This window comes from Equus przewalskii, chromosome 8 (genome assembly GCF_037783145.1).
Source record: "Equus przewalskii isolate Varuska chromosome 8, EquPr2, whole genome shotgun sequence".
In the NCBI taxonomy this organism is placed as follows: domain Eukaryota; kingdom Metazoa; phylum Chordata; class Mammalia; order Perissodactyla; family Equidae; genus Equus; species Equus przewalskii.
The window spans coordinates 35,413,943-35,436,096 of record NC_091838.1 but is presented as its reverse complement, the minus strand read 5'-3'; the positions used below and the strand labels follow the sequence as shown (position 1 = coordinate 35,436,096).

Below are 22,154 nucleotides of genomic sequence, written 5' to 3'. Positions count from 1 at the left end.
TGCTAAAAATATATTGAAATTATTTCTATATTGTACTCGAATTTATATGTAAGAATAACTAACATTTTAAATGAAGATTTTTACTTTGCACAAGCATTAGAATCTGATCTCTGCATTATTTAAGGTAAAGAAAATACAAGGAATTTCTTACTGATGAAATGCTCTTTGTCTTTGTCAGATGTTTTAGCACAACTTTATTAAATCCTTTCTGGGCAGCCCGAGAAAGTGCTGACACTTGCCAGCTATTCTTGGTCTCATCTGCCAAAAGGAAACAAAAATCACTTTTAAACAGTATTCATGGGGCCAGCTCTGTGACCAAGTGGTTGGGTTCACGTGCTCCGCTTCAGCAGCCCAGGGTTTCGCCAGTTCAGATCCTTGGCACAGACATGGCAACACTCATCACCCTTGTTGAGGTGGTGCCCCATCTAGCACATCCAGAAGGACCTACAGCTATGTACTGGGGAGCTTTGGGGAGAAGAAGAAGAAAAGGAAAAAAGGTTAAAAAAAACCTATCAAAAAAATTTTAAAAATAAATAGCATCCATTCATTTATTTGATGAATACTAGGGAGAATACACTACATTGCCAAATAGAGACATTAAAATCTTAATTTTAATTACAATTAAAAAATCAAGTTTCTAGGGGCCGGCCCCATGGCCAGGTGGTTAAGTTTGTGTGCTCTACTTCAGCAGCCCAGGGTTTCGCCAGTTCAGATCCTGGGCACAGACCTAGCATGGCTCATCAAGCCCTGCTAAGTGGCATCCCACATAGCACAACCATAAGGACCTACAACTAGGATATACAACTATGTACTGGGGGACTTTGGGGAGAAGTAAAAAAAAGACTGGAAACAGACTTTAGCTTAGGGCCAATCTTTAAAAAAAAACCAAATTATGTTTCTAGAACAAAAAATATTAACAGTGGTTTTCTTGCTTTTAAATACCCTAGTCTACTAAAAGAAGCGTGGTTCCTTGGAGAACTGGCTAATTCGAGATTGGGCAGACTTGTACTTATAAGAAGAGCCTGAATCATCTGTGTTGCCAGGAAGTAAGAAATTGCTCAAAGAAAATAAGCCTGCTCCCACTTCTTAGACACAAGCCAAATCTCAGACAATCTGAGCACCAAAGTCAGTAATAACAGTAAAAGATCAGACCCAGGGGGCTGGCCCCGTGGCCAAGTAGTTAAGTTTGCGCGCTCTACTTCGGTGGCCCAGGGTTTCACCAGATCGAATCCTGGGCATGGACATGACACCACTCAACAAGCCATGCTGAGGTGGCAACCACATGCCACAACTAGAAGGACCCACAACTAAAAATACACAACTATGTACCAGGGGGCTTTCGGGAGAAAAAAGAAACATAAAATCTTTAAAAGATTAGACCCACAGAAAAAATAAGAATACACAAGTCCCAACTGATATAAATAAATAAATAGGTGAGAAAATAAAGTTATTTCTTACACCTGAATGCCAACCAGTATAAAAGGAATGATGGAGTTTGAAAATCACCGTTTTGCAACTATCATTGTAACAAGTGACTCAGGAAGAATCATCAATGGATACTAAATCTGTTATGGTGAAAGCTCAATGAGGAACAGAATATTTAGTTGTGAGTACCTTCCTATAAATTATTTTTTGAAAACAATGATAAACTTATAGAAAATCTGAAAGTATACACAAAACTTTCCTTTTCTGAATCACTTAAGGGTAAGTTACCAACCTGATACCCCACCACCTCTGAAAACTTCAGTGTGTATTTCCTACAAGGACATTCTCCTACATAACCAGCATGCAACTATCCAGATCAGGACAGCGACCTTGACACACTAACCACATTTAATCCTCAGCCCCATTCAGGTTCCAGCATTGATCCTAATAATATCTTTAGCCCAGAACCACAAGTTACATTTAGTTGTTCTATCATTTAGTCTCCTTGAAACTGAAAGAGTTCTTCAGTCTTTCCTTGAATTTCATGATTTGGACATTTCAAAAGTCATATGCCATAATTTTGTACACTGTCCCTCTATCTGGGTTTTCTGTCTTCTCGTGATTAGATTCAGGTTATAGGAACTAGGTGTAACATCTTACTAGTTCCTTTATTAACTATAACGTTAAATAAAATCTTTGATACATGTTCATTTTATATCAGTGTAAAGTCATAACTTATAGCTATGAAGTTATTTTTCACTAGTTCTGGAAATGCCTAGAAAAGTAAGCTGCATTGCTGAAGGACACCTCACAGGAAGTTTAATCCCAGCATGGCTTTTCTTGGCTCCCAGAAATGAACCCCAAATGACAATAAAACCTCACCTCTGCTTTCTGGTTCTCTAGCTCTCCTTTCTACGATTTTGTGTTTTTGGTTTACTTATGCCCAATAAGCTAATCCCCATGGGTGGCAGCAATGACTGAGAATTTTGGTTTATGGTCTGCTGACCATTTGGTGACCTTCTGTGGGCAGATGTTACAGATCCACTCTCTGATGGGCCAAAGATGAAAGGAGGACCTGGTTTTTAGCCTTTTTAAAATTTTTTGGAGTCCAAGTTAGTTAAGAATTTTGTACACTGGGAAAAACGCTCTTACTATCTGGACTGGTCAGTGTTGTGTCTGTGTGCCTCTTGAGCTATGATTCAAATTGCAGAACTGAAGCTATAAGCTCTCCAGGTGTCTGTGTATCTATGTGCCTGAATTGAGAAAGGCCTTTACTTCTTATGTGTGTAATTTATCTTATATTTAAAGGGTACTAATAAACTAGATTATAAAGTCTCTTAAATTAAAGGAGCTCTGTTCTGACTTATTTATACAAATAACTAAGTACACAAAATGAATGTTCCTAAAATTCTCTGAAAATAAGGAAATTGCACTGAAAATGCTTTAAATATGCCAGATTTTTTTTAAAAACTTACAGAAACTAACTAGGGAGGATTTCAGGAATCAATATTCACATAATTAAGGCAGATGTTTCATAAATGAGAAGTTTAATAATTTTGGTTTAGATAAAAGAAATGTGTTTTTTCTATCAGTGTTAACTATAATACAAGTGTACATCTCATTCCACTTGGGTTTGTTTTTCCTATACTTATTCAGGCTCACTAAGCCAATAAGCTAACATTATTTTTCATAACATTTTTTTATTGTGCTATAAGACACATAACACAAAATGTATTCTTTTAACCATTTTTAAGTATACAATTAAGAGGTATTAATTACATTCCCAATGTTGTGCAACCATCACCACCATCAATCTCCAGAACATTTCATCATTACAAACAGTCCTACATAACTTTTAAGATTATGAAAAATGTAGTAATTTTATGTGAACTAAACTGAATCATTATGTCAACAAACTTTTTATCTCCCCAGTAATTGTATTTTTTAGCATATCGCTAGATGGTAACTTCCAAGGTATGCAGGTAACTAGAAACCTTGGACTGACAGATTTAATTAATGGATAATCATTGGATGTCCAGATATTTTCTAAGTAAAAGAGAATACTAGAACACTGATTACTAAGAACCATTTTAAGTTTATGTTCTTTTCTTGTTTTTATGGGCCACAACGAGGCTGGAATATGGGGTCATGTAAATGAACGTGTGCGTGTTGTCACTGGAGCTGTACAGGGATGGATGTGGTACAGACAGTGGTATCTACTGTGTGTGCTCAGGGCTCTGTGAATCTGGAAACTCCACGTGTATGGCACACAATTCTCAATTATCCACTCTAAGGTTTCTCTGTGAAAGAGATGTTTGGTAATAAGTAATAACTAATGAGTGGTGGAGGCTATCATAGAAGTAATAGTGCAGAAATACAATTGTGGGTGTGCTTTTGACTTTCAAGGGAGTAGTGTAGTCTTTTCATAAAGCAGTGAGTCTCGGGCTTTTGGTGTCTGGATCTCTTTGTACAACTCTGATTTACTAAGGACCCCACAGATCTTTGTTTATGTGGGTTAGAACTAGCAACAGTTGCCATAATGGAAACAAAAGCTACGTTTTAAAGACTTACAGATTTATTTGAAGGTCACATGTGAACATGTATAACCTCTGAGTATTACTTTGAAAACAGTTTGATCTCATGGACCTCTCAGAGAGAACTGCTGTTTTAAACTTGTTTCAGTTTGTTCCAGAATATGAAAGAGCATAATCAAGGACACAACTTGGAAAGGGAATATCTGAGTCTGAAAAGAAGCTATGAAGTAAGTTATATTTTTAGCAAAACTCACTCAATCTTAAAGGATGTGCTTTTATGGTTTACTAATCAATGCCTTTGTCACTAATATGAAAAGCTATTCTCTACTTTCTCTGTAATCTGTCAAGATAACAAAAATTCAGTGTCTTATGAGAATAACTTTCTGAGCTTTATGCTGACTTCATTACCTAAAACAGAAGATTCAGGTCTTGCACCTTTGGCAGAAGTGGCACAGAGTACCGCTGCATCCTTCTCAGCAAATCATATCAGGAGGCATGTGTTATCAATTGGTCCCACGACTGACCAATAGGCTGAGGAGGTGTCTGCCAGGTGTCTCCAATGTTAAGTTGCTACTTTTACCCTTGATAATTAACACACGTTTTGGGGTGAGGTACTTTACTGTGTATACAGTAGGCAGAATTTTAAGACAGCCCTATGACCTCCCCCCTGGTGTTACCCTACAATTGTGTACTGTTATATAACAAAAGGGAGATTATCCAGTTGGGCCTAACCTAACCACACGAGCTCCTTAAGAGCACAGGGTTTTCTCAAGATCACAGAAGAGGAAGTCAGAGAGAGTCAAAGCATTAGAAGGATTTAAAGTGCATTGCTGGCTTTAAAGATGAAGGAGGCAATATGCAAGGACCAAGGAGAGGCCTTCAGGAGCTGAGAAAAAGCCCTGAACATCAGCGAGCAAGGAAATGGGAACCTCAGATCCTGCCAACAACCTGAATGAGCCTGGCAGAAAATTCTTACCCAGAGTTTCCAGACAAGAGCCCAGCCCAGCCAACACATTGATTTCAGCCTTATGAGACCTTGAGTAGAGGAAGGCTGGGCCCACCTGGACTTCTGACCCACAAAACTGTGCAATAACAGATGGATGTTGTTTCAAGCTAATACATCTGTGGTAACTTATTGCATACCATGAAAAAACACTATGAATCTTCCAATTTACTCATTTCATTTATTTATATTTGTACACACTGAAAATTTCCTATTTAAAAATCAGAAATGGAAGAGGAAAAATTATAATGGACACCACAGAAATATAAAGGATTATAAAAGAAAATCATGAAAAGCTATACACCAACAAATTGCATAATCTAGAAGAAATGTATAATTATTAGAATCATATAACTTTCCAAAACTGAATTAATAATAGGGGATCTGAGTTAACAATAAATGGGGAATCTGAATACACCAATCATTATTCATGATTGACATGATTTCCTATATAGAAACCATAAAGAATGCACCAAAAAACTATTAGAAATAATTAATCAATATGGTAAAGTTGCAGGGTGCAAAATCAACAAACAAAACTCAGTGGTATTTCTATACACTAACAACAAACTAATACAAAGAGAAATCTAGAAAACAGTCTCTTTTACAATCACAACAAAAATAATAAAATACCTAGGAATAAATTTAACCAAAGAAGTGAAAGATCTATACACTGCAAACTATAGGACTCAGTTGAAAGAGATCAAAGACGACACAATGAAAGGGAAAGATAGCCCATGCTCATGGATTGGAAGAATTAACATAGTCAAAATATTCACCTTACCTAAAGCAGTCTACAGGTTCAATGCAAGCCCAATCAGTATCCCAATGATATTTTTCACAGAAATAGAACAAAGGATACTAAAACTTATGTACAACAAAAAAAGACCCCAAAGAACCAGAGCAATCCTGAGAAAAAGGAACAAAGCTGTAGGTATCACACTACCTGATTTGAAAATACACTACAAAGCTATAGTAATTAGAAAACCATGGTACTGGCAGAAAAACACATACACAGATCAATGGAACAGAATTTACACCCAGGAATAAAACAACACATTTATGGACATACAAGGGAGAAAGAAAAGTCTCTTCAGTAAACAGTGTTGGGAAAACTGGACAGACACATCTAAAGAAAGAAAGTACACTATTCTTTTACACCATAGAAAAAAATTAACTCTAGGAGTGACGTTAGCGTCATGGCAGAGTGAGCTTGCCCAGGACTCCCTCTCCACCAACATACAACAAAAAGGAGCAACCATATTCCAACAAAAAATATCCCAATAGCACAGGAATCCTAGGAGACCAAAGGCAGCCAAACAACAGAGGGTGGAGAGGCTGGAGCGCACCTCGGAGAAACTGGAACTGGGTAAGAGAGGACTTTGCTCCCTCCCCTAAAGACTGGGATTGCTGCCATGGGAGGCTCCTTGAGTGAAGGAGTGGGGGAGGGGTCGTACATCTGCAGGATCACCCAGGACTCCCTAGCACCCTTGCAGCCTAGAGGGAAGCCCCCTAACAGGGCCAAAGCTTTCGGGTGCAATGACCTCATCAATCCAACACCTCAGGGGACCACATAGAGAGAGGTGATCGAGAAACCCGGCTCTGCATTCAAGAGAAAGTGCTCCCCGCAACACACGCTGTGCTGTGCCATCTCAACTGAAGGCGGAAGGATCAGAATATGCGGCTCTCGACCCCCATCTAGTGGTTATAGGCTGTAACTTCAAGCGAATAATATCACTATGCAGAGAAGTTGTTCTTCCAGCATCAAACAATTCATAAAAGCTCCAGACAAGGAAAACAATAAATACACAGAATTATGTCCTGAGGACGTGGAAATAAGTAAACTAAACAACAATTAATTCAGAATAGCTATCGTCAAAAAACTCAGTGAGATAAAAGAAAATATAGAGAAAGAATTCAGAAAGTTCTGGAATTACTTCACAAAACGGATTGAAACTATAAAGAAGAATCAATCAGGAATACTAGAGATGAAAAATAGAATGGATCAGATAAAACAAAATACAAATTCCCTGAATGCTCATGTGGACACCATAGAGTAGCAAATCAGCACAATCGAAGATAGAGAGGTTGAATGGCTCCAGACACAGGAAGAGAGAGAACTGAGATTAAAACGAAATAAAGAAAATCTCCAAGAAATAGCCAACACAATGAGGAAACGCAACATAAGAATTATAGGTATCCAAGCAGGTGAAGAAAAGGAGAATGGAGCAGAAAGTGTGCTCAAAGAAATAATAGCAGAGAACTTCCCAAACCTAGGAAATGAGAGAGAGATGTGTGCAGGAAGCTTTCAGATCTCCTAGATATGTCAATGTAAAAAGACCTACTGAAAGGTATATAGTAGTAAAACTGGCAAAAATGAATGACAAAGAAAGAATACTCAGGGCAGCAGGGCAGAAGAAAATAACCTACAAAGGAACCCCTATCAGACTTTCAGCAGGTTTCTCTGCAGAAACCTTACAAGCTAGGACAGATTGGAATGACATTCAAAATTCTACAAGATAAAAATCGTTAGCCAAGAACACTCTATCCAGCAAAAATATCCTTCAGATACGCGGGACAAATTAAGTCCTTCCCAGACAAACAAAAGCTAAGGGACTTCCTAGCCACAAGCCCACCCACAACAAGAAATCCTCAAGAAGGCCCTCATACCTGAAAAAAGAAAAAGAGGGAGAAAGGGGTCACAAAACACAGAGTAAGGAGACAAATAGAATCAGAATAAGATAGCAAATACTCAACTATAGCATTAGGATAAAGAGAAGGAAAACACCAAAAACAAAGAAAATCTTGTCACTTTCACCACAAACTCACAACGCAAGTTGGAATAAGACATGAAAAGAATAACTTAGGAGGGGAGGAGGAAAGGGAGTGATTCAGTTTAGGCTAAGGAAATAAGAGGCCACTAGAAAATAGACCATTTTATGCACGAGATTCTGAATATAAACTTCATGGTAGCCACTAAACTAAAAAAACAAAACAGAGACACAAAACATGAGTAAGGAAAAATCTAAGAAACACAGCATAAGAAACTGCAGAAGTCAATGCATAGACCAAAACACAAAGGACAAGAAACAAAGGAAATGCAGGAAAACTGAAAGATGAGTAACAGAATAACAGCATTAAGCCCTCATACATAAAAAATCACCCTCAATGTAAATGGACTGAACTCTCCAATACAAAGACACAGAGTGGCAAGATGGATTAAAGAACAAGATCCAACAATTCTGTGCCTCCAGGAAACACACCTCAGCTCCAATGTGAAATACAGGCTCACAGTGAAGGGGGGGAGATGATACTCCCAACTAATGGCAAACAAAAGTAATCATGTATCACAATAGTTATATCAAACAAAGTAGTTTTCAAGCTAAGGCATGTAAAGACAGACAAAGAGGGTGAGTATATAATGATCAAAGGGACGATACATCAAGAAGAAATAACACTTAGAAATATCGATGCACCCAACACAAGAGCACCAAAGTTCATAAAGCAACTATTAACAAACCTAAAAGAAGATATCAAAAATAACACAATAATAGTAGGGGACCTCAACACCCCACTCACATCATCCAGAACGAAAATCAGCAAGACAACAGTGAAATGAAACGAAAAGCTAAAACAGTTGGACATAACACACATATATAGAACACTCCATCCAAAAACAGCAGAATACACATTGTTCTCAAATGTGCACAGAACACTCTCAAGGATAGACCATATATTGGGAAAGAAGGCAAGCCTCTATAAATTTAAAAAAATGAAATAATAACAAGCATCTTCTCAGATCATAGCTATAAAAAATTAATTCAAATAAAAAAGCTGAGAAAGGGACACAGATGTGGAGACGAAACAACACGCTATTGAACAAGGAATGGATCACTGAAGAAATTAAAGAAGAAATCAAAAGATATCTGGAGACAAATGAAAACGATAACATGCCATACCAACTCATATGGGATACAGCAAAAGCTGTACTAAGAGGGAAATTCATCGCAATACGGGCACATCTAAACAAACAAGAAAAATCCCAAATAAGCAATGTGAAATTACACCTAACTGAATGAGAAAAACAAGAACAAACAAAGCCCCAAGTCAGCAGTAGGAGAGAAATAATAAAAATGAGTGGAAATAGATGATATTGAAACAAAAAAGGCAGTAGAAAGGGTCCATGAAACAAAGAGCTGGTTCTTTGAAAAGATAAATAAAATTGACAAAGCCCTAGCCAGACTTACAAAGAAAAAAAGAGAGAAAGCTCAAATAAACAAAATCAGAAAGGAAAGAGGAGGAATAACAACAGACTCCACAGAAATACAACAGATTATAAGAGAATACTATGAAAAACTATATGCCAACAAAATGGATAACCTAGAGGAAATGGAGAAATTCTTGGACTCCTACAATCTCTCAAGGCTTAGTCAAGAAGAAGCAGACAATTTGAACAGACGAATCACAAGGAAAAAGATTGAAACAGCAATCAAAAGCATCCCAAAGAATAAACCCCAGGATCAGATGGCGTTCCTGGGGAATTCTACCAAACTTTCAGACAGGATTTAATACTTATACTTTTCAAGCTATTCCAAAAAACTAGGAAGGATGGAACAATTCCTAACACATTCTACAAGGCCAACATCACACTGATACCAAAGCCTAACAAGGACAGCACAAAAAAGGAGAACTACAAGCCAATATCACAGATGAACACAATGCAAAAATCCTCAACAAAATTTTGGCAATCAAATTCAGCAATACATCAAAAGGATCATACATTATGATCAATGGGGATTCATGCCAGGGACACAGGGATGGTTCAACATCCGCAAATCAATCAATGTGATACACCACATCAACAAACGGAGGAATAAAAAGCACATGATCATCTCAATAGATGCAGAGAAAGCATGTGACAAGACCCAACAGCAATTTATGATAAAAACTCTGAACAAAATGGGGATAGAAGGAAATTACGTCAACATAATAAAGGCCATATATGAAAACTCACAGCCAACACCACACTTACTGGCACAAAAGTAAGCACCATTCCCCTAAGAAAAGGAACAAGACTAGGACGCCCTCTATCACCACTCTTATTCAACATACTACTGGAGGTTTTGGCCAGAGCAATTAAACAAGAGAAAGGAATAAAAGGAATCCAAATAGGGACAGAAGATTTGAAACTCGCTGTGTGCAGACGACAGGATCTTATATATAGAAAACCCCAAAGAATCCATCGTAAAACTTTTAGAAATAATCAACAGCTACAGCAAAGTTGCACAGTATAAGACCAACTTACGTAAATCAGTAGCATATCTATACTCCAATAATGAAGTAACGGAGAAAGAACTCAAGAACACAGTACCATTCACAATCGCAACAAAAAGAATAGAATACCTTGGGGTGAATTTAACTAAGGAAGTGAAAGACATATATAATGAAAACTAAAAGGCTTTCCTGAAAGAAACTGATAATAACATATAGAGATAGAAAGACATTCCATGCACATGGATTGGAAGAATAAACACAGTTAAAATGTCCACACTATCTAAAGCAATCTACAGATTCAATGCTATCCCAATCAGAATCCCAATGACATTCTTTACACAAATAGTACAAAGAATCCTAAAATTCATATGGGGCAACAAAAGACCCCGAATTGCTAAAGCAATCCTGAGAAAGAAGAACAAAGCTGGAGGCATCACAATCCCTGACTTCAAAACATACTACAAAGCTACAGTAATCAAAACAGCATGGGACTGGTACAAAAACAGGTGCACAGATCAATGGAACAGCATTGAAAGCCCAGAAACAAAGCCACACATCTATGGACAGCTAATCTTCAACAAAGTAGCTGAGTGCATACAATGGAGAAAAGAAAGTCTTTTCAACAAATGGTGCTGGGAAAACTGGACAGCCACATGTAAAAGAATGAAAATCAACCATTCTTTTTCACCATTTACTAAAATAAACTCAAAATGGATCAAACACCTAAAGATTAGGCCCGAAACAATAAGTCTTCTAGAAGAGAATATCGGCAGTACACTCTTTGACATCAGCTTCAAAAGAATCTTTTCGGACACCATAACCCCTCACATGAGGGAAACAATAGAAAGAATAAACAAATGGGACTTCATCAGACTCAAGAGCTTCTTCAAGGCAAGGGAAAACAGGATTGAAACAAAAAAACAGCCCACTAATTGAGAAAAAATATTCACAAGTTATTTATCCGACAAAGGGTTAATCTCCATAATATACAAAGAACTCACACAACTCAACAATAAAAAATCAAACAACCCAATTACAAAACGGGCAGGGGACATGAACAGACATTTCTCCAAAGAAGATATACAGATGGCCAATAGACACATGAAAAGATGCTCATCATCCCTAATCATCAGGGAAATGCAAATCAAAACTACACTAAGATATCACCTTACACCTGTTAGAATGGCAAAAATATCCAAAACCAACAGTGACAAATGTTGGAGAGGCTGTGGAGAAAAAGGAACCCTCATACACTGTTGGTGGGAATGCAAACTGGTGCAGCCACTATGGAAAACAGTATGGAGATTCCTCAAAAAGTTAAGAACAGAAATACCTTATGACCCAGCCATCCTACTACTGGGTATCTATCCTAAGAACCTGAAATCAGCAATTCCAAAAGTCCCATGCACCCCTATGTTCATCACAGCATTATTCACAATAGCCAAGTCATGGAACCAACCTAAGTGCCCAGCAACTGATGATTGGATAAAGAAGATGTGGTATATATATACAATGGAATACTACTCAGCCATAAAAAAGGACAAAGTCATCCCATTCACAATAACATGGATAGACCTTGAGGGTATTATGTTGAGTGAAATAAGCCAGACAGAGAAAGACGAACTCTGTATGACTCCACTCATAGGTGGTAGTTAACATATGGACAAAGAGAACTGATCGGTGGTTGCCAGGGGAATGGGGGGTGGGGGGAGGGCACTAGGGGTGAGGTGGTGTACCTACAACATGACTAATAATGATGTACAACTGTAATTTCACAAGGTTGTTAACTATCATAACCTTAATTAAAAAAAAAAGACCCAACAACATGCTGTCTCTAAGAAATACATCTCAGCTCTAAAGACAAACATAGGCTCGGAGTGAAGGGATAGAAGACAACATTCCAAGCAAATGGCAAGCAAAAGAAAGCAGCTGTTGCTGAACGTATATCAAACAAAGTAGACTCCAAGATTAAAAGGACAATGAGACACAAAGAGGGGTAGTATATAATAACAAAATGGACACTCCACTAATACGACATAACACTTATAAATATATATGCACCTAATGCAAGAAGACCAAAGTACATAAAGCAACTACTAACAGACTTAAAGGGAGAAATTAAGAGTAACACAATAATAGTAGGGGACCTCAGCATCCCACTTACATCAATAGAGAGAGCATCCAGACAGAAACTCAACAAGGAAATGGTTCAATTAAATGAAACATTAGACCAGGTGGACTTAATAGATACATACAGAATCCTCGATCCAAAAACAACAGAATACACATTCTTCTCAAGTGCACAGGGAACATTCTCAAAGATAGACCATATGGTGGGAAACAAGGCAAGTCTCAATAAATTTAAGATTGAAATCATATCAAGTATCTTTTCCAATCATAATACTGTGAAACTAGAAATCAACTAGAAGAAAAAACCTGGGAAAGTGACAACCATGAGGAGGCTAAACAACATGTTAGAGAACACTCAATGGATCAATGAAGAAATTAAAGCAGAAATAAAAAAACATCTGGAGGCAAGGGGCTGGCCCCATGGCCGAGTGGTTAAGTTCACACGCTCCGCTGCAGGGGGCCTGGTGTTTCATTGGTTTGCATCCTGGGCGCAGACATGGCACTACTCATCAAGACATGCTGAGGCAGCATCCCACATGCCACAACTAGAAGGACCCACAACGAAGAATATACAACTATGCACCAGGGGACTTTGGGGAGAAAAAGGAAAAAAATGAAATCTTTAAAAAAATATATATATATCTAGAGGCAAATCAAAATGAAAATACACCATACCAACTCTGACAGGGAATCTGAATAGACCAATCACAAGAAAAGAGATTGAAACAGGGGCTGGCCCCATGGCTGAGTGGTTAAGTTTGTGTGCTCCGCTGTGGCAGCCCAGGGTTTCTCCGGTTTGGATCCTTGGCGTGGACATGGCACCACTCGTCAGGCCGCACTGAGGTGGCATCCCACATGCCACAACTAGAAGGACCCACAACTAAAATATGCAACTACGTACTAGGGGGATTTGGGGAGAAAAAGGAATTAAAAAAATAAAGAAGATTGGCAACAGTTGTTAGCTCAGGTGCCAATCTTAAAGGAAAAAAAGAGAGAGAGATTGAAACAGTGATCAAAAACCTCCCCAAAAACAAAAGTCCAGTACCTGATGGCTCCTCTGGAGAATTCTCCCAAACATTCAAAGAAGATTTAATACCTATCCTTCTGAAACTATTCCAAAAAACGGAAGAAGGCAGAATACTTCCTAACACATTCTATGAGGCCAACATCACCCTGATCCCAAAGCCAGACAAGGACAACACAGAGAAGGAAAATTACAGGCCAATATCACTGATAAACATCAAAGCATATATTCTCAACAAAATACTGGCAAACCAAATACAGAAATACATTAAAAGGATCATATGCCATGATCAAGCGGGATTTACACCAGTGATGCAGGGATGGTTCAAGATCCGCAAACCAATCAATGTGATATACCACATTAACAAACTGAGGAATAAAAACCATATGATCATCTCAATAGATGCAGAGAAAGCAGTGCAAATAGGCAAGATCCAAAATCCATTTATGGCAAAAACTCTCAATAAAATGGGTGTAGAAGGAAAGTACCTCAACCTATAAAGGCCATATACACAAACCGACAGCCAACATCATACTCCATGGGGAAAAACTGAAAGCCATCTCTCTCTGACAACACGAACAAGACAAGGATGCCCACTCTCACCACTCTTATTCAAAAGAGTAGTAGAGGTCTTGGACAGAGCAATTAGTCAAGAAAACTACCAAGACAAAAAAGAACGAATGTTGCAGAGGATGTAAAGAAAAGGGAACCCTCATACACTGCTGGTGGGAATGCAAACAGGTGCAGCCACTATGGAAAACAGTATGGAGACTTTCCAAAAAATTAAAAATAGAAATATCATACAACCCAGCTATCCACAGTAGCTATACCACTACTGGGTATTTATCCAAAGAACATGAAATCAACAACTCAATGAGACTTACCCCTATGTTCACTGCAGTATTATTCACAATAGCCAAGACATGGAAGCAACCCAAGTACCCATCAACTGATGACTGGATAAAAAAGATGTGATATATACACAATGGAATACTACTCATTCATAAAAAAAGACAAAATCGTCCTATTTGCAACCACATGGATGGACCTTGAGGGTATTATGTTAAATGAAATAAGCTAGACAGAGAAAGAGAAACACAACATGATTTCACTCATATATAGAAGATATACAAACACATGGACAAACAGAACAAATTAGTGGTTACCAGAAGGGAAGGGGGTTGGCAGTGTCCATAAGTGGTAAAAGGGCACATATATATGGTGACTGACAAATAATAATGTACAAGTGAAATTTCCCAATGCTATAAAGTATTATGACCTCAGTAAAAAAAAGATGAAATAGCATGTGTTAGAAAGGATGTAGAGAAAAGGGAACCCTTGTACACTGCTGGTGAGAACATAAATTGGTGGGGCCACTATGGAAAACAGTATGAAGATTTTTCAAAAAATTGAAAATAGAACTACCATATGATCCTGCTATTCCACTTGTGGTACTTATCCAAAGAACAGGAAAACACTAACTTGAAAATATATATGCCCCCCTATGTTCATTGCAGCATTATTCACAATAGCCAAGACCTGGAAACAACTTAAGTGTCCATCAATGGGATGAATGGATAAAGAAGATACGGTGCGTTCGTGTGTATACACACACATACACACACACACACACACACACACAACGGAATACTACTCAGCTGTAGGAAAAAAAATGAAATCTTGCCTTTTGCAACCGCATGGATGGACCCTGTGGGTATAATGCTAAGTAAAATAAGTCAGACAGAGACACACAAATATTGTATGATTTCACTCATAAGTGGAAGATAAACAAACAAATGAGCACACAGATAGAGAATAGATTGGTAGTTACCAGATAGGAAGAGGGGTGAGGGAGGATCAAATGGGTAAAGGGCCACAGTGTACGATGACAGATGGAAACCAGACTTTCGGTAGTCAACACTATGTAGCCTATACAGAAGCCAAAATATAATGATGTACAACTAAAATTTATATAATGTTATAAACCAATATTACCTCAATAAAAACAAATTGATTTTAAAAAACACAAAATTCCTGGGGCTGGCCCAGTGGCATAGTGGTTAAGGCCACATGCTCCGCTTTGGTAGCCCAGGGTTCGGAGGTTTGGATCCTGGGCACAGATCTAGCACCACTTGTCAAGTCATGCAGTGGTGGCATCCCACATAAAATAGAGGAAGACTGGCACAGAGGTTAGCTCAGAGACAATCCTCCTCAAGCAAAAAGAGGAAGATTGGCAACAGATGTTAGCTCACGGCCAACATTCCTCACAAAAAGCAAAACAGAAATTCTTGGGAGCCAGCCCAGTGGTGTAGTGGTTAAGTTCACTCACTCTGCTTTGGGGGTGCAGGGTTTGTGGGTTTCAATCCCAGGTGCAGACCTATAAACCATGATGTGGCAGCATCCCACATACAAAATAGAGGAAGATTGACACAGATGTTAGCTCAGCGACAATCTTCCCCAAGAAAAAGAAGACTGGCAACAGATGTTAGCTCAGGGCCAATCTTCTTACCAAAAAGCAAAAAACATTTCCTATTTTATTCAATACAGTATAATCTCTTTCTAAAATAATTTATTGTGATGCTCAAATTATCCCAAATTTTGCCTGTGACACTTCCCCATCATACTCACTTCCTTGATTTATGTTTCAGAAAATACAATATTCTAGGTTCATCTTGTATTTTCTGTATCCCAGGCTGGAATCAGTCATTTTCCCAAGGGGTTCTGGTTCCTTCTAGTGGAAAATGACATTTAGAAACCATGATGTGGGCACTAGGTCTGCTCATTACTGTTAAGGTATCACTACTTCTAGGCAGGCCCTTTCAATGGATAGAACTAGAATATGTCTGTGCTACACACACAAGCTTTCATCTTTATTTCTACATTTATTTACCCACATATGTATGCATATATAATTGTGCATGTCTATTTGTGCGTGTGAGTGAGTGAGTGAGAAAGCCAGAGAGAGGGGGAAGGAGAGAGACAGGGAAGGAGAAAGACAGGGAAGGAGGAAGGATCATGAGTTCACACTGACATATCCACCTCCTATCCAACACCATAGGTTCACTTTAGTTTTTTCTCTTTCTCTTTTTGTAACTTCCTTTTCTAATAGTGAAAAACCTAGCTTCTATTATCCTTACTCTATTTATTTATTTGATCATCCCTCACGTATTTCCCTCTTTACCCTGCCTGGACCCCCATACCCCACAAGGCTGCCTCAACATGTGGGTACCCCCATCCTGCTCCAGCTCTGACCCCCATGCCAGGCCACCCCTCCAGGCTGCCTTCCTCATGTTCCTCAGGAGTACCACAGCTACCACAACACCTACCTCCCTCGGCACCACCTAAAGGCCTGAGGACTGAACACTTCAGGAAGAGGAGAGGAAGAGGACCTCAGATGACTAACTCACACAAAAGGAAAAACAGTCACTCTACAATTTTGAAAAGATGGAGCAGATACTTGCTAATCAAATGGTCAAAATGAACACGACTGGCAATGGCACCAACTGCCATCATGATGCTATGAGGAAGACACGGCATCAGTTCTGGTGTTTCTGCCAAAAAGGTATAAGCTGAATCTCACCATGAGAAAACATTAGTCAAACCCACATTGAATGACATTCTACAAATAAATGGCCTGTAATCAAAAACATCAATGTCGTGAGAACTAAGAAAGGTTAAAGAACTATCCCACATTAAAAGAGGCTAAAGAGTTGTGACAATTAAACGCAACACATGGTCTTAGACTGAATTCTGGACCAGGAAAAGTACAGCTATAAACATGGCTATACAAGAAATTAATGGGACAACTGAAAAATTTATATGTGGACTGTAGATTAGAGAAGAGTAACGTATCTATGTTATTTTTCCTGATTTTGATAATGATGCTGTGGTTATATAAAAGAATGTCCTTGCTCTGAAGAAACATATGTTGCAGTATTTAGGCATAAATATCCATGATGCCTGCAACTTACTCACAAAGGGTTCAGGAAAAAAAGTCATGCATAAATATACACACATATATATAATTATCACACAATATATATAGACAAAGTACATGCAATAATACTACAAATGACAAAATCTTAATAACTGGTGACTCTGGATAAAGAGTATATAGGAGTTCTTTTTACCATTAATGCAATGGTTCTGGAAGTTTGATATGATCACATAAAACGTTACTAAAAATAGTGGTTGTCTTAAAGATTACGGACTTTCTTTTGTTACTTAATTTCACTTACTCTCTGCTTTTCCCTATCTTCTAATCATCTAGAGTACACATATTTATCAATGGATAAATCCTTTCCTTAAAAGAATCACAGTAATTTCCCTTATTAATTTTAAAATGGACACAAATCTTTTCAATGAGCTGATAGAATTAAATTCAAAAATACAAATAAAAGTACCAAAAAGATATTTGCTACTAGATACATTTTTTAACTAAATCCATGTATTTTTAGTGACCTACTCAAATAGCAGGACTTCTTATGTAACATGAATTTTAAAAGCCTGCACAAGCTGTAAACGTTAATTAGTTTGTATTTTTTATCTCTAAACAATATTTGTTATTACTATCATCTACAGAAAAATCTCCCAAAATTGTGACTCTTTCTTCATGAACTCTGAATACATATCAAGGATGTAACAAAAACCAGACATAACGAATGAAATTTGTACATACCTTTCACTTAATGTTTCCAAACCAACAATATTTAAATTGAACAATAAAGTAATGATTTACATAGATGAAACTTTACAAAATAATACTTGATTTTCTACATTGATAGTCAAGTTTAAATTCTTACCAATACTTCAACATCTGTCTCCAAAGTGAATCTTTCTTTTGATTCCATCTGATAACAATGTTCCTTCTCATTCTGGTTCAAGTAAATCTGGTCCCCTTAAGTAGTTCAGGTACTACTTTTCTTGACTAGTAATACTTTCGCCTGGCCAGATGAATTTTTCTTTGAACCATTTCCCAAACCTACTTCTGTGACAATTATTCTCAACTGGCTAACATTAGTGCTTCATCAGTTGTATTTGAAAAACCAGTGAAAATCAAGTGAGCTTAGGTCAAAATATAAAATTACTATTGAGTTTTCCTACAGTTTTAATTTCCGTTTGATTTATTCAACAAAAGTTTTTCACAAGGCAGTGTATTAGGAGGTATAAGGAGTTCAAGATATCTAAGATAGAGACTTGCCCTTGAAGATTTTATAAATCCTGGTAGGATATAAGTGAATAAAATTAAAAACAGATTTAATGCCTCAGTTATAGTTCCTATGTCCCAATTAAGCTGAAATAAATTGGGGAGATTATAAAAATACTGATCAAACACATTTTGAATATGTTGGGTTCAAATTTCAGAAGTTGCAAAAATACAAATAGCACTGTCATTTTATTTCAGATATACATCATAATTCTCCTAAACCGTACCTGATAAGACTGAAGTTTTCAGATATCCATCAAGGCTGGGTAGAATGTCCTTATAATAGGGCTGAATTACATGTTTGCAGATGTAACCTGACCATTCTTCTAGAGCATTCAGGCCTACTTCCGCCAATGGAGTATAGCTCAGGCCCAGTTTAAAAGCCATCTATATGTTAATACAAACAAGGTAAACTGAAACGGAGAATTTAAGATTTAAAGAAAAAAACACCAATTAATTGTGGTTTCTAATGAATAAACCTTTGTACTGCCAGAGCACCAGACACTGCTGGAGGCAAGGTCATTATTAGGAAAACAAGCACTACCAATCTACATGGTTGGTATTACACTGCAGACTTTCAACATATGCAAGGTTTAATCCTCCCATCTACCTGTAAGGGAAGCTCAGAGAGGCCAAGCCAGGTGTCCCAAGTCCCAAAGCTACTAAGTGGCAGAAGCAGAACTTGAACCAGACCAGGGATGTCTGATGGGCAAGCACCTGCTGTGATTGCCAGAGCAAGACCTTGATTTTTCCATGTTTTCTAGGAAGCATAACATTGTGTGAAGAAATGGATTTGCTCAAGACAACGATTCTACCTGCAATGCAGGAACGTAGGCTCTAACATCAAGTTCAATGATGTCATGTGGCAGGGACAGAATAAAGGTCAAACAGGAGGCCAAAAGTTCATCTTTGTATTGCTTCATTTTAATTGATACCTTAACAAGAAAGAAGAAGAGAAAGATAGCACTGTGTACCTGAATAGAGTCTACAATTTGAAAATCAACTAAAAAATATTTACCATATTCTCAAGTATGAAAAATGATCATGTAGCCTTTATATGATATGGACATGTTCATTTACAAATGAAGCACTGATCTCCAGGAAAAGTTCATTTGTTGAAGTAATTAATTCCCATTATATGAAAAAGCTAAAGAATCTATTAATTTTGAGTTGTCATCACTCAAATTATTTTAAGAAAACTCAAGGGATTTTTGAAGCATAAGGATTTCCCTTGTTAGTGTTTTTTAATCCCTTAATTCCAATCTGGATTAAACAAACCAATTTTTAAGTAATTACATTATTTATGATCACTAGGATTTTATTTTCAACATACATTAATTTTTAAATAACCCATGATAAATCATTTAAAAATTACCTCTTTACTAAATTTTGCAAACAAAGCAAAGCAAGAATACTTTTCTAGGTCCTCAGGAGACTGTTTCTGACTCTTTGGACCAACTCCCTGTTGAATAAAAGAGTAAATTAGTACAGTGAACAATAATCAGGTAATTCTGTGTCCTAATCCAGCAGTTCCCAGCCTTTCTTCCAAGGGGTGAATCAGTGTTCACTTTGCCAAGGTCTTGTGCAGAGGGGAAGGAATATTGGCTCTGAAAACAATTCAGGCAGAGGCCAGCGAAAAACAGAGCATGAAGTGGGAAGTAGATGGCTAGTCAAAAGCCACAGGCCTGGCTAAGTCCATTCCCCCTTCCTCAGATTCCATTACATACACCTATGAGAGGAGAGACCTGCTCACCCTGTATTAACCAGTCAGACTGCTCAAGACTGACTGGAACCTTAGGTACACTAATCTAGCTATTCCCAAACTTCACTAGCCACAGAGCACCTGGGTGGCCTGTTAGCACAGACTACTGAACCTTGCCCAGAACCTGAACCCAGAGTTTCTGATTAGATAAGTCTGGAGAGGGCATGAGATCTCCCAAGTAATGCTGGTGCTGCTAGTCCTAGGACCACACTTTGAGAATCTCAGTTAATCTAACATAATTAGCCAGGTACTTATAAATCAGAACAGAAAATGCTAGTAGTTAACTTTTTAAGAGTGTCATTGAATTGCCATTCACATTATCAGTTTTTAAAAATACAGATAAAATTAGAACTTAAAATTGCAATATGCTATAATCTCCTATTTTATAATGTACTTATACATGCTCACGCAATCTAAAAAAAACAGGAATATTCAATCCTCCAAAAAACACTTACTTCAAAATACTTCATTTTCTTGGCATTTCTCACAGCAACAGAAAGCAATTTGTAAAAACCACTGATGAGTGGTAACCGTGTAGACTGCAAAATTAATTCATACGCAAATGAGTAAACCCATGGCTCAAAAAATTCTACATGTTTCTCAGGAAGAATCTCTCTGTAAAAACAAATTAAAAGCTTAATGCAGAAACTTTTATCATATTAATATTTTTATTCAGCTATGAAATTATGAGAGACATAATCAAACAGGTCTACGATTCCATTACATAACATTTTCAGGTACATCTATATTCCTTTTATTCCATACCTGAGGATATTTTAAATATAAAAATAATGATAATTTTAAGTTGGTACATTTAGATATACTTTAGGTTCATGAAAGCGATAGCTAAGTCTTTTGCTATTTCATTTCTTACGTATATTTAAGTGATTTTCCTACATTATAGGAATATAACAGCCAACAACTGATAATTTTCACTCTTAAATAAGAATTTTTTTTTAAATACCTGCAAAATTCCACCAGGTTAATGAAAGCTGAAAAATCTTTAGGTTTAGCAGGGTGCAAGTTAGCCGCTGGATCTGAAGTCGGGATCACCCAAACACCAGTAGCTTCAGTTTCATCCTTAAAAATTAATTGTACCAAAACAAACAGTATACGATTCAATCACACAGTCATTCAACAAATAACTGACTAACTGACTTCACAGTCAAGGCCTGACGCTATGAGGAAAAAATGCAAAAGTGAGAAAAGAACAGATGGGTCCTCAAGAGCTTACAGTTTGATAAAAATGATGGAAAATAAGAGAACACGTGGGAAGTGAAAAAAGAATAGTACAAACACATGGGGGGGGGGGCATCATTTCTTGAAGGAGCTAGCAATGATGCCTTGACAGAGGTAGGATTTCAAAACATAGAAAGTATCAATAGCGACTTGGAGTTTTCACAGTAAGAAACAGAAGAATAACAGTACTATGTAATATTAACAATATTAACATGTTAAGTTGGTGTTAGCAAATACAGAGAGAAATGTTAAGCAAGTAGTTAGAAATACAGACTAGAAGCTGTAAAGGAGGATAGGGCTGGAGACTGGCTTTATTTGGCAAGTGCTAACAGAGCTGACAGCTGACCTGTTGGAATTAAGCAAGAAGGGCAGGAAACAAAAGAGAACAGAAAACAAGAGAAAGAAAATGCAAGGGAAGCCCCTGAAAACAAGAAAATGATAAAGACATGTGTTCTCAGAAGCAGGTTTGTTGGCTGACATAGTTCCAGTAAGTCTCTTTTGGCAAGTTTTTTAATGAAGTTATTCTAGACATACACAAAGCACAAAAAGCAATAAAA

At 37.5% G+C, this 22,154-nt stretch overlaps 1 protein-coding gene across 4 annotated transcripts in view; it reads right to left on the bottom strand.

Annotated features, from left to right (window-relative positions):
- Window positions 1-22,154, bottom strand: part of PRKDC (protein kinase, DNA-activated, catalytic subunit) — a 202,059-nt gene that overhangs the window by 156,091 nt on the left and 23,814 nt on the right. For all 4 annotated transcript variants that reach the window (XR_011543431.1, XM_070631659.1, XM_070631657.1 and 1 more), the window contains 6 exons: window positions 21,323-21,438; window positions 20,814-20,973; window positions 19,972-20,058; window positions 19,412-19,531; window positions 18,824-18,983; window positions 152-258 (listed from right to left, as the gene is read on the bottom strand). Coding sequence is in view for 3 of the 4 variants with exons in the window: in XM_070631659.1 (XP_070487760.1) it covers window positions 152-258; window positions 18,824-18,983; window positions 19,412-19,531; window positions 19,972-20,058; window positions 20,814-20,973; window positions 21,323-21,438 (750 nt within the window). In the remaining variant the exon portion in view is untranslated. The remainder of the gene's footprint in view (window positions 1-151; window positions 259-18,823; window positions 18,984-19,411; window positions 19,532-19,971; window positions 20,059-20,813; window positions 20,974-21,322; window positions 21,439-22,154) is intronic.